Genomic DNA, 16,407 nt, shown 5'->3' with positions numbered 1-16,407 from the left:
TTTACAAACAAAACATTTCCTTACAATGTGTAACTGAGCAGTAGGCAGCGAGACGTGTTTGTACGGCAGCAGCAGGTACTAAAACAACTGAGCACAGAGAGAGAGAGAGAGAAAGAGAGAAAGATGATGTGTTTCCAGGGAGTTTTTTTTTTTTTTTTTTTTTTTTCCCAAGAGAAGCAAAAGCATGCCACCGCTGATTGGGCTTGTTTTGGTTTCACTCTGGGATTGGCGTCACACTTGAGACAATTGATATAAACCCAGTCCGTGTTTACCGCTTTGCATTTGGAACATTTGTGTTTCTTGTTATTTAAAATCACTCTTTATTGTTGTCAAGGGGTTTTATTAAGTGTTTGTTACGTAACACAAGAGACAGTGCGGGAACCTTTGTGGCTATGAGGCGAAAGTAACATTGCTGAGAACGAATGTCTGGTTCTTAGTCATTCACTTTCAGTGTTAGTCAGCAGACGCGTCCTTTCATTTGTAGATCTCTAAAGCATCACAGTTGAATTGACTGTAACAAATTGACTGAATAGTTTTTTTTTATATATATATGTAATTCTTCCTTTAGGTGTTGCTTTGATGAATTGAGTAATTTTGCAGTAAAACGATACTCGTTTTCCTTCTGTGTTATCCGTCATGACACAACTGAGCGACGCACCTGAGGAAGACGAGATATGTCAGCGTTTGAATTTGTTCCCATCTGTCTGTTCTGTGGTTTTTGCACGTGGTGTAAACATCACAAGGCTTCTACTTCTCCGCTGTTCATTGGCTCCTGGTGTTTTACGTCATATTCTCAGATTGAAAAACAGGTTTGATTTGAAAGGAGGTGGGGGACAAGGGACAAGACCTTCCTTGGGTTGATCTGGATGGAACCGTGCAACCATGGCAACCTCCACCTCATCTCTTCAGGCTATGCAACAAAGACGTGCTGTTTTCTAGTTTATTTTTGTTTCAGTTTAGTTTCACTGTTGCGCTAATTTTATGGATGCAGCTGGAAGGAGTGAGAACCACAGAGCACAAAGAAAGTAGGATGAAGTGGGGATTCATACGCTGGAAAACCGCACGCATTCATCCACCGTCAGACAAGATTTTCAATGAGGAAGTGGCTTAAAGTGCAACAGAATCAATGACCGTTAGGGGCTGATTACAAAACATCTGTCACTCCAGTGTCTCACTAAAAGGCTCAGTGGCTCTCATCAGATACTATGGAAGATATTTTTCCAAAATAAATATCCACTCTGCCAAAGCAGGATAGTGGTGATAAAGCAAGCCGTAAAGAGCTCCTGTCCAGTGGTGTGTGATAAGGGAAGTTTAGTGTATAAGCAAAGCAGCAGACTTTTTTTTTTTTTATTTCAACAAACATAGCATGTTCATTATGTCATGACATGGGAAAACATGTCAAGCTGTTTAAGCTTGTCCTGTAAAAAAAAAAAAAAAAAAAAAAAAAAAAAAAAAAATATATATATATATATATATATATATATATATATATATATATATATATATATATATATATATATATATTGTTTAAGACATGCTTGTGAGATTGAAATAACCAGCATAACTTCCTGAGTGCTTTTCGAAAGCGGCATTGGCTAACCCGCCAACTGTTGCTTGTGATTGTCTTTGAGTGATAAAATGATCTAAAACCCAAATTTAGCGCGCCTCGGACCTGCTGTTGCTGCACACGCCCTGCGTGCTTTAAGCCCCATATGGCTCTAAAGACGTCATGGAGGAGGCATTTCCTGGGTCACTTTAAATATGTCCGACATAAAAGCACAGGACTCTTCTTGGTCGGCATGCTGAGCTTTGTGGAACAGCAAACACAGGATGTAACAACAGAAGATCCTGCATCACTCTTTAGATCATTTCTATCCTCTGGATTGTTTCATGCCGGTAAACGGTTTCACATTTATTTGCTGAACAGAAGTGAAACGGATCTCCGTTACTCAAGTTTCCCCGTTTGCTTTTCTATTACCGTCACCTGTGCAGATGAGAAAGGAATACTGAAGTTGAAATAAATATCAATTCTTTGCTTTTTTTTTAATGTAATTATGATTTAACAGACAAAATAATATTCTGATTATATTTATCGGTCTTGGTTGACTTTTGTGAAATGAACAATGAGACGTTGCGTCTTTTGTACACACATCTTAGTGGTTCTAACAGCCTCCTTCACCACTCCTTTCACAGAGTAGTGAAGTAATAAAATGACTAGCTATGAGGGCACAACGAGGCGCCTCACAGGAAAAAAAAAAAGGGCTCACTTTGTTTCCAGACTTGAAGGTCTGTCAAAGTTTTGGTCCCGCTGTGGCTGACCTGCTTACCCACTGCCACAGCAGGCTGCGACGCGGCTCTGTCACACACACAACACCGGCTTACGCGTCGGTTAGCTCTATTACACATCTATGACAATCCCATCAAAGCGAACGTCATCAGGAATCACACAGCTTTATCAAACAGGTGTTAACTGCACAAATACGAAAAGCCCGATGTGTGCAGATAAGGGTTTATGTCAAAATGAAGGACTTTTCTTTTATATTCTATTTTAATACGTTAACTTCTGTTTTTGTGTAGACTTTTACAAGGATTTTTCATGTTGTCGTCCCACCGCACACCCCTTATGTGTGTAAAACATTTTTTAAATAACATGTTTTAAACATGTCGGTATTTTGTGATTAAGATGTCTAAATTTTTCCTGTTGCAGTTTGCTTTGGACTCACAGGTGTGTGTATCTGTCCCACAGGGCTCCAGAGATCATTTTGGGATTGCCGTTTTGTGAAGCCATAGACATGTGGTCCCTAGGTTGTGTGATTGCTGAGCTTTTTCTGGGCTGGCCTCTTTACCCCGGGGCCCTGGAGTACGACCAGGTAAACAACCTTCTTCTCACCTCTCACAGTTTATCGGCCAATGGCTTTTGGCCGCTATATTTGTCAGGATTTTGTCATCCCCGCACAGAACTTATGTTGTTATATGACTCACTCAGCATTTTCTCTTTTTTTTTCTTTTGCACCCATCTTTCATGACTCAGTCTCTTTTTTTGGGACCTGTTTTCTTCTGCGCTTTAATGTTTTTAAGTGGACTTTCCTTCCTTTGAAGCTACACCCATATCTACAGCCTCCCCGTCTCCTATTTCCACCTTGAAACTGGAGAGGCCTATTGCGTCCATCATCTCTCCTCTCTCACTTCTTTTCTATTCACCTACAAAGGATGGAGTTCATTGTATTCCTTTCTGGGTTTACTTACAAAACAGCTTTCCCATTAGCCAGTTTTCTTCTGCTTTTCCCAAAAAGCATGTTTCCATTAAAATGTAAATGTAGTTTTTAGAGCAATGTCAATCAACGTAAAACATAAAAAAATGTCAAAGTGTAACATTTACTTAAGACATTCATTACAGTATTTAAACTTTTAAAATAGTGACACCTTGATCGGACGTCTTATGGACAGTATTGTAAAAACAAACATGGCGACTTCTTATTAAACCAATGAAGATACGCTGCCCATGTAGCTTACAGTGAGAAAAATGTGGCGCGGTGCAAACATGTTTCTCGGTGACATACTTACCTGAAGGGTTGCGTCAGCTGGTGTGTGTTACAGTGAGCAGAACAGCACATTCTAGTGAATGACGGTATGCATGTTGGGAGCTGCTGGACGCCTCCCCCTCCCAGCAGACCCCTGATCTTATCTTCCTTGGACTAGACAGATCAGGGCTTATGTTGAGCGGCTTTCCCCGCCCTCCCCCCCCCGCTGCAGAGCCGTGTATACTCACAACCTGCCAACAGAGTCTCAGTTAGAGCCTCTTCTGTCCCTTGCAGCATCCCATATTGCAACCGCTGCACTCACAGCGATGTATTTTTGTGCTCTGGCATCGTTTTTCACCCTCCACAGAACTGCGACAGAAGAGATAACTCAACATCTCCGAAAGGAGATTTGACTTGAGCACAGTGGCACCAAAGTCTAAAGATGATTAATCTGTTTTCATAAGAACAAGTCAGTCTGTCGGCAAAGCTGCTTTAGAAATATCTCGGGGGGACCTTCTAAATTTAATATGGGACTGTCTGGAGTTGATAAGATGAGGACAGAGAAAAAAAAAATTCTACAAAAAAAAAATATTGGAATATATTGCCACTGTAGGAGACAATGACTCTGAAAACTAGTAGAAGTTAGAGAAAGGCGTGTGTAAATTTATTGGCTAGAGATCAAAACCCACCAGATTTAATCGGTGACAGAAATTGAAAGTTGGACGTGGGCTTCCTTTTTATTCTTTGTTGAAATGTTAGCCAAGTAACCTGTGCTATGCGACGCCTGTCCCACATGTCTACCTCCGCCAAGTCCTGACTGCTGTCGCGAAGCAGGGTGCAGCATGGAAATGTCCACAGCGATCAGTCGAAGCCATCAAAGAGCAAAATTGTTATTTGTGCTTTGTAAAGTTCTCAGTGGCACAAAAAATCTGTGAAATAAACTGTTTTTTTTAAATATTTGCTCCTTTATACGTTGCTTCTGTTTCCTTTTTTCTTTTTTTAAAGCTACTTCTCATCATTGCACACATTTACTGTTAAGCAAAGACAAACTGGGTAAATCTAAGCCGGTGTGAGTCTCTGTGAAAAAGCAATTGCTCCCCCTGAATCTAATAACCAATTGGGTGACCCTTGGCAGCAACAACGGCCATCAAGCATTTCTGATAGCTGGCAATAGTTTTTTTTACATCACTAAGAAGAAATTTTGGACCACTCTTTTTGACAAAATTGTTGTATTTCAGCCATATTTGGTCAGAAACTGATGGCTGGACATTCGTCTTTATGGTTCCATCAATAAAGTCCAGGCCTTGAAGAAGCAAATCACTCCCAGACCATCCCACTGCCGTCACATTCATCTCTTGCTTTAGATCTGTTTTTATAAAATGCAGTGTTAGTTTTACACCAGATTGGGATCCGTCCAGATGCTCGTAAATGTTCCACTTCATCTCATTAGTCCACAGAATATTTTCTCACCCTGGGCATCATCAGAGTGGAGGCTTTATACTCCTTTTGGTCAGCAGAGGATTTTTTTCATCTGGAAACTCCTGGATGAGATGTTGATTTTTCTCCAGTTGTGGATTGTGACGTCTATTTTTTTCTTTTTATTTGTGTAGCTCAGCTGCTTCGTAAAACCTTTTAGCCTACCTCGTGTTTTCAGGCAGTTTCTTTCAGGGTGATTTTATTTATTTATTTATTTTTATTCTACACGTCTGGCAGTATTCTGGCCTTGATTTGAAATTTGTAGTTTGTATTTCCCCAGGTATTTGCATCCCCTTTTGTTGATGTTCTAACGAAACAGGAGCAGGATAAATACTTTTTTCACATCACTTCGTGCCTTTAAGTACAATAAATGAGTTTAAAAGAAGAAACATTGGATTGATAACTAATTTAATCTTATTTCAATCTGCCAAGCAGCTGCCTGCTAGCGTGAATGATCATCCCGGGGTCACCGGATGATTTGGCCGCAGCTCATGACGTTTCTGCAACCCGTCTTCCCCCTTTCTTCTTACCTTTCATTTTGGGGTCTTGTTCCATCCCACGCAGCATATTGTATTTATAACTCTGGCTCTTCCTCTTCTCTCGGTCCTCCTCTTCTTACCTCATTGCCTCGTCTCACTATCTTATACTTTACAAGGATACAAAGCTTCTCATGACATGACAAACGGTGAATCTGCAAGCAGTTATAGATCATCGTTCTGCCTTGTGGCTTAAAAAGAAAAAAAAAACTGCAAGTGATGCAGTTGTTGCAGTTGTTTTTTTTGTCTTTGGCACTACTCGGCTTGTAGAAAAAAAAAAAAGAAATTAAGTGAGGTTAGAAGTGTAAAGGCCGCTGAGGGAATTATCCTCTTTGGAAGGTGGCACAGTTGTCTCTTGACGTCACACGTGACACATTGACATCAGGCATGTAAAAGACAGACTGTGTGATTGTAATACTTTTGTTATGAGGAAGGGCAGCAGGTCCAGCCCAACAGATAGCTGTTTTGTAAAGTCGAAGCTTCGCGCCACAATCTCACCGAACTGTGAGCTTTCTAAGCAAATAAGCCTTCGAGGAAAAATGAGGGTTTTCCTGTCGCAAGAATTTCCACCCACAAGGATCCATATCCTTTTGTTGCTATTGTGCAGCTACTAAGTTCCATAGAAAATACTTTCTGTTTCTGTTTTTTTTTTTTTTTAGCAGATGTAAATATTTGACACAGAAAAATGAAAGGAAGAATTATGCTTTGGGTTCAAATCCACCACTGCTGCTGAGGAAAAATATAAATATAGGGGAATTTGCAAAAAAAGACAAGAACGCGCACGATGTTCGGGGATTTCCACTATCCCGTTTACTTTCCTAGATGTTTTTTTTTAGGTTGTCACAAAGCAGAAGAATTCCCTGGTGCACCATGATGAAAATATTTTGGAAGGTAAAGTGGTGGTAAGGTGGTAAAATCCCAAAGGAACTAAAACTCAACCCAGAAGACCTCTGCCTGAAGCAAGACTTTCAATCAAACAGAATAGAATGGAAATCCCCCTTTTTGTGCCACAGTGGGGGAAATTCAGCAGCAAAGTGGCAGGATGTTGAGGCATGCAGGTTCACAGAAGGATGAAAGTATTAAAAATAAATGAAAACAGAACAACAAGCTGTACAGTAAGGACGATATTACAACAATAATGATACTTTTTCCATTAGCTGGGACATCAGTTCTTGCACCACAGCATCTGACTGCTATCCGCTGTTGCCGTGGAAATCTTGGGTGTACATTCGTTTTGAACCCAAAACAGAACGACATTGACCGTGTTTTAACATTAACAGAGACAGACCTTCTCATCCGACATCAGTGTGTGTCCTCACTGATGCTCTCCTGGAAGAATGAGCAGACTTTCACATGAACAGAGTCTTAAGACTTGTAGACAGTTTTTTCCCAGAAGTGTTGAAACTGTTGCAGCTGCAAAGCGTGGATCAGCATCCTATTAAAGCCGTGTTATAGCCCTGGGATGTCAGTAAGGTTCTTGATGTGTTCCCAAAACTTTTAGCAATATATTGGGTTTGAGACAAGCCAACCTGAGCAAACAGTCCCACCCACACTAAAACAAATTGCAGTTTTTTGCACCGGCATTGTGAAAACACACATTAAATGGTGCTTAGCAAACATTTTCAATGAAGAAGCTTTTATTAAATTAGAAAAAAAAAGATATATGTACAATGGATGACAGAGCAAAAGAGTTGAAATGAATGGAACTTCATTTCTATTTGTCTTCTAAACATTTTGTTAGGTAGATCTTTAAGGATCAAATGTGTGACTACGTGGCTGTTTGGACTTTTTCCACATCCCTCATCCTTCTCTAAGCGGGTCTCTGTGCTTATAAGCTGCGCCGAATCTCTAATGATTGTTGTTCTCCACACTCAGGTGTGATTGACGTCAGCCAGGGTTCTCGCCACTCATTTCAAAAATCTGCGTGTGACATTCTTGCACCACAGCATCTGACTGCTATCCGCTGTTGCCGTGGAAAGCACTCAAACTGTGGGAGCCTTGATATCAGAGTTTATCTGGCATTTTTCAGTCATTATCTGCACAAACTGCATTCGATATGCTGGCGTTCTTTTGCACGACAGGTTCAGACTTTTCACAGGGAAAGGGCGTCTTAAATGGTTGTGCAGTTGTTTCTGCTCTTCAAACTTCTATTCAGACCCAATTTAATGGGGGGAGTGGAGAATTGTCTCTGCATGTGAGTTTGCAAAGTGCATCTGTTATGAAATTCTTCGATAAAGCGACATTATTAAACTTTAAACCAGACAGTTTAATAGTTATTTTATTGCTAAATGTTTGAGTTCTGCTCATCTTTCTTTGATTCTCTCTGTTTTTTTTTTTTGTCCTGTAGATTCGCTACATCTCACAGACACAAGGTTTGCCAGGCGAACAATTACTGAATACGGGGACAAAGACTGCACGGTTCTTTTGCAAAGAGTCGGACTCGCCTTATGCAGCGTGGAGACTGAAGGTGAGAACCGACAAAACATGGAACAGTATAACTCTGAAGCAACAGAATGTGGTCCTTACTTACTGCTAAAGTTGAATGTCATAGATCAAACCTTAGCTGCTTTTAAAATTGTACTCTACTATTTATTGGCAAATGCTTGCAATTCCAATAGAACAGGAAATGATGGCCTCAAGATACAAGTCATACTTGAGTTTTTAAAGAAAACATTTGTTCGCAGTCTGTTTGACGTGGTTGCTGCTTATTTATGCCTAAAATGTTTCACCGCATTTCTGTCTGGGATTCTCATTGGATGCTTTCTCGTTCTGCAGTCAACAGATGAACACGAGACGGAGACGGGAATGAAATCAAAAGAAGCGAGGAAGTACATCTTCAGCTGTTTGGATGACATAGCGCACGTATGTTTAGCTCTTTGGACTGAAATGTACATGTTAGGTCATAAGAGGAAAGTGACTGACATCGCTTTGAAGAAAAATCTTTCCCCCTGTGAAATTCCAAGCTTAAAGTTTATAACGCAAGCTTCCAGCGGCCACTTCCTCAGAACTGGCAAATTCCCCTGTTTTCTATCAGTACTTTTAAAATTTTGTAGTTTTTTTTTTTTTTTTTGAGATTTTAGGAAATTCATATAGAATTTGTCATAATTTACCTTTTAGATAAAATCCTTCCATGTCACAAAACTTATTGTAATGTTTTATTCTTATTGGAGATTCATCAACAATTGTCCAAAATCATGTGGTTTTGCCCTAAGTCTATGACTGACTGGTCAGAAATTGGAAAAAAAAAAAAAAGGTCCTATTTGGATCTGTGAATGCCTCGTATCCACGATGCTAAGTTGGTTAAAAGGAAGTCAGAGAAATTAAATTAGTATTCTCTGACATGTTGAGTTTGCCTGCCCTTCATTCATGCTATGAGAGGGCAAACTTTCAGCAGATGGCAGGAAAGCTGAACGGATTGCAGCAAATCTGAGTCCTTTGATTCCTTTGAGCTTTCTACCTCTTCCGCAAATTTGGATTTTGTAATATTGGCAGCTTTAAAAAAAAAAAAAATATGGCTACAACAAGGTTTGTGTTCTCTTGGGAGAGCTCACAGACTCTTGTGTCTTGACGCCAGTTGTGCTAACTGCACATTTTGCTAAAAAAAAAAAAATGCAACCCTTTGTATTACAGGTGAACTTGATGATGAATCTGGAAGGTTGTGACTTGTTAGCGGAGAAGGCTGACCGGCGGGAGTTCGTGGGCCTGCTCAAGAAGATGTTGCTGATCGACGCAGAAGAGAGGATCGCCCCTGCCGAAGCGCTCATCCACCCGTTTGTGACGATGCAACACCTGCTCGACTTCCCCCACAGCAACCAGTGAGTCAGCTGGGCCTCGCATTTTAAGACATTCTGCAGATTATTGCGATTGTTTCACATGTCTCCTCTCTCCTGTCCGTAGTGTGAAGTCGTGTTTCCACATCATGGACGTTTGTTGGACTCGTCCCGCTGGGTACGAGGCGGCCAACAGAAACAAAGGTCCTTTCGTTAGACCTGTTACTACAACCACTGCTGCCTCAGCCAACCTCCCCTTCAGTAAGATCCCAGGTGTTCACACTCAAGTAAGTTGTCCAGAGTTTGTTTTTAGTAGCAACTTCCACTTCTGTGCATGGACATTTGTGTTTTCCAAACCCGTGCAAGAACAATTATTAGATCAGCCAACAAATATGCATGTTCTCAGAAGATTAATAATTTCTTTTGGTAGATAACAAATGAGTAAAAAGAACATTTCTTGGAAACGGAATGACGGAGTAGCAAATGCTGCAGGTTCCTGACATCCAATGTTCTGTTCCTTTCATTTGTTCCAACACAAATGAAAGGAACAGAGACTGATTTCTTGCTTTTATTACCCATTTTGTATGCCGACTTGCCTGTCTTATTGCGTCCTAGCACTGCTGTCATGGCAACAAAATCACGTCATGTTTCTGAGGTCATGGCAACAGTACAAATCACTGTTGTTGCCGAGAAGAAAAGAGGAGACGAGGCCCCCCTAACCTGTTTTGTTTTGGATTTTTCTAGTGCTAAAACGTCTCAACATCTTTACCTGAAAGCAATCATGCTGAGTTTTAAAAAAAACTAAAAAGATACAAATATTCACATATTAACGTTCTTTTGCAGGCAGCTACAAATATTAGAAGTCTCATGTTGCTTTCCACATGCATAACTAAATAGGTTTGATCATTTCCAATTTTAAGCAGTATCGAATACTGCTGATAAGGCGTTTGTAGGAGAAGGTCGTAACTGATTTGGTCTAACCCATATGAAAGCCTGCTTTGTGTTCACCATCATGTGTATGGGGAGGGCTGGGCTACACGCAGTAGCAGTAGCAGAACAATATAGCCCTAGTTCTCGTTATCCTTTAAATGTGATTATACCCGGGCACGAGAGCAGGGTTAGCAGAGAAGCAAAAGCACATGTTCCACTATTTAAAGGGTCTGACTTGTTTCCGCTCAGCATTGTTAGCTCTCCTGGTAAGTGTCCAGATTCAACAAACAAGGCTGACCTCGGCAGGTCAGCCTAGATAAATCAATCCCATAAAAAGTAATTTTTTTTCAGCTTGGACATGTGATGATAGTAGCAAAGCCTTGACTTGATCACTTTATCCTAAAGAAGTGGGCTCTGAGTATGTTTTTCTGTCTAAATTTTAAACTTGTCAGAGCAGTGACTTTGTTGTCGTAGATTCGAGGTCCAACAAATTCTGCAACTGAAAATCAAACTCTGTTCATAGAGCTGTCGCCACCTACTGGCAGAATACAATATTTATGTTCCTTTTATCCTGTTTTTTCAGGGTTTAGTTCCATCTGCGCCGTCAGTAATGCACCATGGGATACCGCTGCAGACTGGCGGTGGTCAGTTTGGATGCAATGATTCGTTTCAGCAAGCTCTCATTCTGTGTCCCCCGACAATACCAGGTACTGAATGGGACTGTCAGTCTTGATTTCACTTTTTTTTTTCTGTAAATATCTAAAGGTCAAACATCCTGTTATTTGCATCTTCAGGTATCGGCACTAATACTGCTAAACCAGCTGGCTACTCTGTCCGTATGGAGGCCTCTGTACCTCTGGTGACTCAAGCACCATCAATCCAGCCGTTGCAGATCAGACCTGGAGTCATCACTCCGGTAGGGGTTGGATAAGGATTACACTAATAACTTAAAGCATTCATACCCTGGAAACTTTTCTTTTAACATTTGTTTCATTACATCGCAAACCAAAAATGTTCAGCTGTTTTATTTTCTGGTATGTTAATGTAAAATGGTGCATAAGTGTAAAAGTGGAAGGAGAGGATACAGAGTTGTAATTTTTATTTTTGATTTTTTTCACAAATGAAATGGGAAAAGTGTGCCATGCATATGTATTCAACTTCCCTGATTCAAAGTGTTGTGAAAATATAATTTGCTCTCACAACTTGAGACTGAAGTTTCTGCCCACTCTTTGCAAGCCGCCTCAAATTCTCACATTTTGGTCTCCGTCTGCAAACGCCTTGATCTAAACCGTTCCATTGTAACTCTGCCTGTATATCCAGGGTCGTTGCCCTAATGTAAGGTTAACTTTGACCCCACTTTCAAGTCTTTTGTGGCCACTAATAATAGTCTGAAGAAAAACATCCCAACAGTATAATTCTGCCACTCCCACGTTTCACTGTTAGGATGATGTGTTTCACAGTGACGTGCTGTGCTACTTTTGCTCCATGTGTAGCGTTTTGGTCTAATCTGACAAAAAATACATTAGTATCACGTGTTTGCTGTGTCTCCTACGCAAGATGCGACTCTTCTCTGTAATGCTCTCTTAACAAGTGCCCGTAGCCAACAGAGAACAGCTGCATTTCTAGTTGGATTATCTTTCACACAGGCTCTATTTTTTATTTTTTTTTTGCAAATAAGTGACTTCTGAAGGAGGTTGTTTTGCACTGAATTTTATTTAGAGGTATTAAATTAAAAGAGGCCGAACTCAACGTGCGCATCGCACACTCAGACATTTGCCTGCAAAAGTTTTGAAAATCTTGCATATTTTTTCCCCATCTCTGTGTTGGTCTATCACATGAAATTTTCATTAAAAATATTAAGCTGTTTCGATTGTGATCTGACAACATGCTAAAGTCCTGTGAATATATTCCCAACACAACTAGTATTTAGGCTGAGAGACTGAGGTAAAGTGTACCCCTAAGTAAAGTAGGTCAAACATTCAGTTGTTGTTTTCCGACACGCTGACAGGCCTGGTCGAGCCGTGCCCAGCAGATCTTGGTGCCCACTTGGCAGCAGGTTACGTCTGTCCCCCCACCATCAACTACACTGGCTTCTGACACTGTGACTGGCACACAGAGATTAAGTGACTGGGGGTGAGAATCCTTTCTATTTTAGTATTACATATCCTTGATGTAACATACTTTCATTGCAAAGCTTTATATGCATAGCCTTTTATTTTTCTTTTTTTTTTTTTTACTTTTGGTTGCTATGCTTAAGGAATGGATGTAGTAGGCTGAAGCTGTATTGTTTCCTCCCCTTAATGTTAATGATTTCGGACTCAAAGCTGACCCTTTGACATTCAGAATTTGTGCTGACGGCTTTTGGCTTTTATTTTTCTTGCTGCAGGAAAGTGCGTCCCCATGGTAACCATTTCAGCTCCATGATTGCACACCCTCAGCCATTCCTAACCAACCAAATGACCATGTCCACCCACCAGCCGGTCAACATAGGCATCGCACACGTGGTGTGGCCACAGCCAGCGGCAAACAAGCGAGCGAAGCCTTGTGTGAACAGGTGCTTGACGTGGATTTTCATAATTAAGAAAGACAGGGAAACATGCACCTATGGGAACTGACATTTTTTTCTGTTCGTTGCGCAGGGGCAGCAGCACCTCCCAAAACACAAACATCCAGAATGTGGCATGCCAGTCCCCAAAGATGGCCGATACAGCAAAGAATGTGGAGGAAATTGAGGAGGAGGGAGCCAGATGTCAAGAAGAAGGGCGCGTCATAGGAGAGCGGCGAGCGGAGGATCAGGTTGAGGAGGACGACGAGGAGAGCTGCTGTAAAGTGGAGCCGGACTGCGAGGAGCTCTCGGTTTCGCAGGAGCAGCGGCAGGAAATGTTGATCTCTGGCCTCGCCAGCCCGACTGTTAGTGTCATCAGTATCAGCAGCGATGAGGAGGAGGACGCACAAAGACACTCGATGGGCGAGTAAGTACTGAGCATCAGGCTGAGTTGTCTGTTTCTCGTTCTCTAAAGGCTTTTACATCTTATTTTTGCTCTGTTTACCAACACACAGGTGTAAGGGCAGTGCGGATTGTGAAGCATGTCAGAGCACCATCAGTATGGAGAGAGTATGTTCTCTCAGCAGTCCAGACAGCACGCTCAGCACCAGCTCTTCAGCTTCAGCCCAGTCCAACAACTCCCCATGCAAACAACCCAATAGGTAAAGCTCTACTTTTGATCACCTTTTTTTTTTTTTTTTTACATCCAGGGCATTTTACACATTTCGAATTCAACAGAAACACCTGATTTGTCAACCTCTTCCAGCATGTCGGATGACGAACAGGAGAGCGGTTGTGACACGGTGGAGAGCTCGCCTGCCTCGCACAACTCCGGCCACAGCAGCAGTCCCTTTACCGAGCACCGCTACATCGCCGACAGCAACCAGAACTGTGAGCCGCGCGTGGCGTGCGTTGCCCCCGAGACTGAGCCCAGCAAGCCTACAATACGCACCGTTGTGGTGCCTCCGATGCGGGTGCAGAACAATAACAACAACTGTTCGATCAGCGAAACACCTGGAAACGCAGGTAAACCTTGAAGTCTTAAGGTTTTTCTAACAGATATGCATTTAAATGTTTGCTATCCTTAAAGGACATATATCATTATTTTTGCGCCTAACCATTGACTACCATTGTTACTCTTAACCCCATCAGCCCTCCCGTTTCTTCTGACGACAGAGACTTGCAGTGATTGTGCAAGTCTCACTTTTTCTCCACGTAATCTGCCCGTGTTTTTAGTCATGAGGGATTTTCTCCACTACAGTGATGAAGATGACCAAATGTTATTCCTCTCCATCAGAGCATTCAAACTCTGTGGAAGCGTATGTAGCTAGTTGCCCATGTTGTCCACTTGAATTATCAGTCATAAACCTAAACTGTGCTATGTCTTCATCACTCAGTTTTTGTTTTCTTCTATTTATTTAAGATTTCAGTTGTTTTCTAATCTTGGAACAGATTCTCTGTTTCTTGTTTGAAAACAGAGGGACTGGTTTTGACTGAGTGAAGAGAACCCCGTCCCCCTGACTTTTGATTTCGTCCACAAAGTTCACCCAGGTTTCACTACATAGATGATTTCTATGGAAGAATTCCTCACTACATTAATTTATCTGTTCTTTTTATCCGGAAAAACAATGTGTTCTGTGATTTGCGAGAGATGTTTTGGTTTGAAACAATATGTCAGGGTTCACAGATGCAAAGCCACAATTGTAACAGGGCATGACTCAAAAGCTTCCTCTTGTTTCTGAAGAACGTGTTTGAATATCTGAAGGTTGGTTTTATTTCTTTGTGTTTCAAACTAACATTTCTGGCACTAAAACATGTTACATGTCCTTTAAATTTGTATTTATCCACTGTTGTGGAGTAGGACTGAGTCGGGTACAGCTTCCAAAATTTTCTGAAGGAATCAGTGTGGTTTGATAGAAACATATTTTTCCCTCTAATATAAATTACAGCTTGCAATAACTGAAATAATGGGACATCTTTCCATCTTGTTGCTGTGTTGTTTTTGATGGTATTATCCACTCAGACAGCTACCAAGTGCTTAAGTACGTTGTGCGAGGTCAAAGGTCTGGTCAACAGTGCTGCTGTCTGCTCCACAGGTCACATGGCCTGGGATTATGCTGTGTTAGTAGGCCACAGAGGTTCTCACAGGTGATTATGGGTTCCCTGCTGTGACGAATCTGCTCTGATTTCTGAAGTTTTTTACTTGCATGATGTCTACATTTCTCTAAATCTGAGATCTGCTGAAACTGTGTGGATCTGCACTTCTCAAATCTGCGTAGTACATGTGTAATAACCGCCAAATGTTCAATGCTCTGAAAAAAAAAAAAAAAAAAAAAAAAAAAAAAAAAAAAAAAAAAAAAAACTGGGTGAAAGTTTAGTATTTTCTTGCTATTTTAAAAAATAACTAATGTTTGAAGTGTAGCTTTTATGCTGTTACGCATTATCTCTGTGGGCTTTGTAAGTGCTGTGAAGAGTAATTTAAGTATGACTTTTTTTCTGAGTTTAGAAAGTGAAGTGTTTGGCTTTAAATCCTGAAAGAAAATCATACAGACTCATTTTTGCTTTCGTGCCAGTGGCGTATCTCTCGCCTGCCTTTAAACCACTACAAATGAAGCCCAACATAAAAGGGCACGTCTCTCTATTTCAGTGCTGAAAGATTTATTTATAGCAAACAATCTGACCCCCACCATAAGCTTTATGATCAAGCTTAGTGAGAAACCTTTCCTCTTCTCCAAAAATACTTCTATTTATACCCATCTATGTTTTAAGCCTAGGAACTGATCCCACACAGCTGAAATCTCTGATAAGCCCACAGAGCTGCAAATGTTTCCAAGTGGGTACTGAGATATGCTGTGCATTTGCAGTTGTTGCAGTTGGATACATGCTCCAGCTCAAGTCCTGTTTGCTTGTTGTATCCTTTCTGACAGCAAGACCTGGGCACCAGTATATCTGTATTCACGCGTTACCCCCTACCTCTCTCTCTCTCTCTCTGTCTCCTGTTACATGACCTCTCTCGGTCTTAGAGTCTTTGTGCCACTCCAGAGGGAGAGGCATTCCTGGGCGACAGCATCACCACTCCACACCGCTCCTCAACAGGCCGCAGAAAATCGGCCCCGTGTTCCAGCCCCAGCAACAGCAGCCTATGGGCTTTGGACAGGTGAGGGAAATTCGCCAAGAAAATCAGTGTTTAAAAGGAGAGTAATGGCTGCACTTCCACTCTGTTAAAGGGGTTATTAAATGCAGAAAACAGTTGCACTTCATAAGTCGAGCTTATTTTTGCAGCACTGGCATTGGTCTGATGAGAGCTAATTAGATTCTATTGAGTGCAGCTTTGTTATTATGAGCTTAGTATCTCTTGGTAGAAAGACATGTTTCACCTTCTTAAATGGATCAATGACAGCGGTGCACATGCTCGAGCTCGCAGAAAGCTTCCTGCACGTCCTCGCAAATGTAATGCTGATTTTTGCTTGTCATCTTTTCCTTTTTATACCACTGCCAGTTTAGGGTATCAACTTGGGCAGTTGTGACTACATGTGGGCAGTCAAGAGGCATAAGGAGAACATTTGAATCGCAAATGTATATATATTTTTAATTGCTGAACAGCTCCACTGTATAGCATTGTCTCTTGC

The 16,407-nt window shown here is 41.3% G+C and overlaps 1 protein-coding gene across 2 annotated transcripts in view; it reads left to right on the top strand.

Moving 5' to 3' along the window:
• Positions 1-16,407, top strand: part of hipk3b (homeodomain interacting protein kinase 3b) — a 41,197-nt gene that overhangs the window by 18,148 nt on the left and 6,642 nt on the right. Inside the window, exons 3-16 of one of the 2 annotated variants that reach the window (XM_014997866.2) lie at positions 2,747-2,870; positions 7,881-8,000; positions 8,309-8,395; positions 9,164-9,348; positions 9,431-9,590; positions 10,817-10,940; positions 11,028-11,149; positions 12,242-12,366; positions 12,620-12,787; positions 12,873-13,205; positions 13,294-13,440; positions 13,545-13,804; positions 14,875-14,926; positions 15,802-15,935. In XM_014997866.2, the coding sequence (XP_014853352.2) occupies positions 2,747-2,870; positions 7,881-8,000; positions 8,309-8,395; positions 9,164-9,348; positions 9,431-9,590; positions 10,817-10,940; positions 11,028-11,149; positions 12,242-12,366; positions 12,620-12,787; positions 12,873-13,205; positions 13,294-13,440; positions 13,545-13,804; positions 14,875-14,926; positions 15,802-15,935 (2,141 nt within the window). The remainder of the gene's footprint in view (positions 1-2,746; positions 2,871-7,880; positions 8,001-8,308; positions 8,396-9,163; positions 9,349-9,430; positions 9,591-10,816; positions 10,941-11,027; positions 11,150-12,241; positions 12,367-12,619; positions 12,788-12,872; positions 13,206-13,293; positions 13,441-13,544; positions 13,805-14,874; positions 14,927-15,801; positions 15,936-16,407) is intronic. The other variant, XM_014997870.2, reaches the window with a different exon arrangement.

This window comes from Poecilia mexicana, unplaced genomic scaffold (assembly GCF_051168715.1).
Source record: "Poecilia mexicana isolate PSO_F unplaced genomic scaffold, ASM5116871v1 scaffold_3, whole genome shotgun sequence".
NCBI lineage: Eukaryota > Metazoa > Chordata > Actinopteri > Cyprinodontiformes > Poeciliidae > Poecilia > Poecilia mexicana.
The sequence above is the reverse complement of the archived record's forward strand: the minus strand, read 5'-3'. Positions and strand labels throughout refer to the sequence as shown.